This window comes from Aristolochia californica, unplaced genomic scaffold (genome assembly GCF_029961685.1).
Source record: "Aristolochia californica isolate CCGP_79_NKW_82.1479 unplaced genomic scaffold, dmAriCali1.0.hap1 SCAF_7, whole genome shotgun sequence".
NCBI classification, from domain to species: domain Eukaryota; kingdom Viridiplantae; phylum Streptophyta; class Magnoliopsida; order Piperales; family Aristolochiaceae; genus Aristolochia; species Aristolochia californica.
The window spans coordinates 2,593,519-2,595,650 of NW_027182268.1; the positions used below are offsets into that span (position 1 = coordinate 2,593,519).

Below are 2,132 nucleotides of genomic sequence, written 5' to 3' on the forward strand. Positions count from 1 at the left end.
CCTCCACCAGACAAGTAGAGCATTGGGCTCCGTAGTTCCTCCGGAGATCCAAAATCATTTTCATTCATTCCTAAAGTGCTGAAGTTTGGAGACACTCTAGGGTGGTCAATCTCATAGTACCCTTTTTCCCCCACTTTCTACGTCAATATCTCTCATTCTACCACCCCATTCTTTGCCTTCTATGGAACAAGTGGAACCTGCACTTTCGTCCTCCACTACTCCGTTGCCTATCTTGTCACACTACCCGTCCTCTTGTCCTCCTTCACCTCCCATAGTAACACCTTAGTCTTCCTCATTACCTACCCCTCTTCCACCATTCCTTAATCCATCCCAAAGTGCACCTAAATCGTTCAGTGATACTCTTTGCCATTCCACAACTCATGTTTGGATCTTCCCAAATGAATCTTGGTCCCTAGTAAGACTATCTACAATATGAGTCACTGGTAAGAATCCTTCACATCCCCATTGGCCATTGAACACTGGTAAGAATCCTTCACATCCTTCATTATAGAGATGTGTAATTACCTGAACCTCTTCATTATAAAGATATTGTGAAAGAAAATAAAAGTAAAAGATTTAAAAGAGCTCTGGAAAATGTAATAGAAGAGTCGGTCTTTTGTTTTTTTGGTAAATATCCTTTATTGCAACTCTGGAACAGAAGCTTTAAGCTGGCTGGAGCGCTCCAGCCATGGTGGAATCTGTAGTCTGGAGCCGAGTTAGCGGCTATGACTTATTGGGTCAGCTCGCTGCGTTACTGCTTGCACTTGTTGTCCAGAGGAGCTCCACAAAGACAGCGGTTGTGGAAGAACGAAGAATAATCAAAAGATTGCATTTTCCCGCCTTTGGGGATTTCCCCACAGAGCCGATTGTAGCTGGCGTTAAATGATCGCAGATCGTTCAACTCTGTTATCTGCGTCGGAATCTTCCCGCTTATTTTATTGTGCGACATATCCAGCGCCGTCAAGTTCACCGGAAACTTAGCACTCGATAGATCGAACTCTAAAAGATTCCGCGACAAATCGATCCAGATCCAGTCCGGCGATCTGCCCGTCTTCTTGAACAGCATCAGAGCGTCGCCCACTAGCCTGTTCCGAGACAAATCGATCACGCGGAAATCCAAGTCTCCGAGAGTTTCCGGTATTTTCCCGCTAAGCCGATTATGCGAGAGGTACAGCTCAGGCAAGGAGCCCTTGAATCTCCCGAAAGATGCTGGTATCTCTCCGGTGAGCCGGTTCCGGTCAAGGTGAAGAGCCAGGAGCTTGGTTAGCTTGGCAAGAGATGGCGGAATCGTGCCGGAAAGATTGTTGAAGGAGAGATCAAGTAATTCCAGATTTTGGAGCTGTGAAAGAAATGCCGGGACGGGTCCCGACAAGTTAGTCCAGCTGAGGCTGAGCGTCCTAAGGTTCTTCAGCTTGGTGATAGCCGGAGGGATCTCGCCGGAGAGGTTGGATAACTTTCTGAAAACAAGATTCTGGAGATAACGGAGATCGCCGACAGCTGCCGGAATCTGACCGGAGATCTGACCGCTGAAGATGGTAAGGCTGATAGTGCGGCTGGAAACCTCGTCGCATTCGAGTGCATACCAGTCGCAGCAGTCTGTATTGGGGTCCCAGGAGGCTAGGTGGTATGGATTGTTGAGCGCTTCTTTTATTTTTAGGAGAACCCTCTTGTCATCCAGGTTGCAGCCTGCCCCAAGAGAGGACGGAAGGAGGAAGAAGAGGACTATAACAAGGAACGAGAATCGGGTTATTGCAGTCATGGTAAGGAGCTGTAGGATTATCTACCCACCTCATTTCTTCTCTGCTATAAAGACAATTGGAGGCGGCGGCTCTGTTCGCCTTTTACAAATTAAACTATCTGTCTTGTCTAATCTGTTCCCGATCTGGGACTGGAATTTCAAGTGAGAACAAGAGTTAATAGCTCAGTGAGTCAACGATTGTTGCTGGTATTTGACGAGTCAAGAAAGGAGGCACCGCCTAGTAGTGAACCTCACTTTATGGATCCAATGGGCTGGGTATTTTTATTTATATGACCTTCATGGTTTCAAACTCGTTAAGACGTTTTGGACCCACGACGAACATGAACACTCGTAACTGATGAGTTTACCATAGCTAGAAAAAGATGATCAAAAT

The 2,132-nt window shown here is 46.6% G+C and overlaps 1 protein-coding gene across 1 annotated transcript; it reads right to left on the bottom strand.

Moving 5' to 3' along the window:
* Positions 1-531: 531 nt before the first annotated feature.
* Positions 532-1,773, bottom strand: LOC137937764 (polygalacturonase inhibitor-like). Its single transcript, XM_068782926.1, has one exon. The coding sequence runs from the start codon at positions 1,757-1,759 to the stop codon at positions 752-754; it is 1,008 nt and encodes a 335-aa protein (XP_068639027.1). The 5' UTR covers positions 1,760-1,773; the 3' UTR covers positions 532-751.
* Positions 1,774-2,132: the final 359 nt, after the last annotated feature.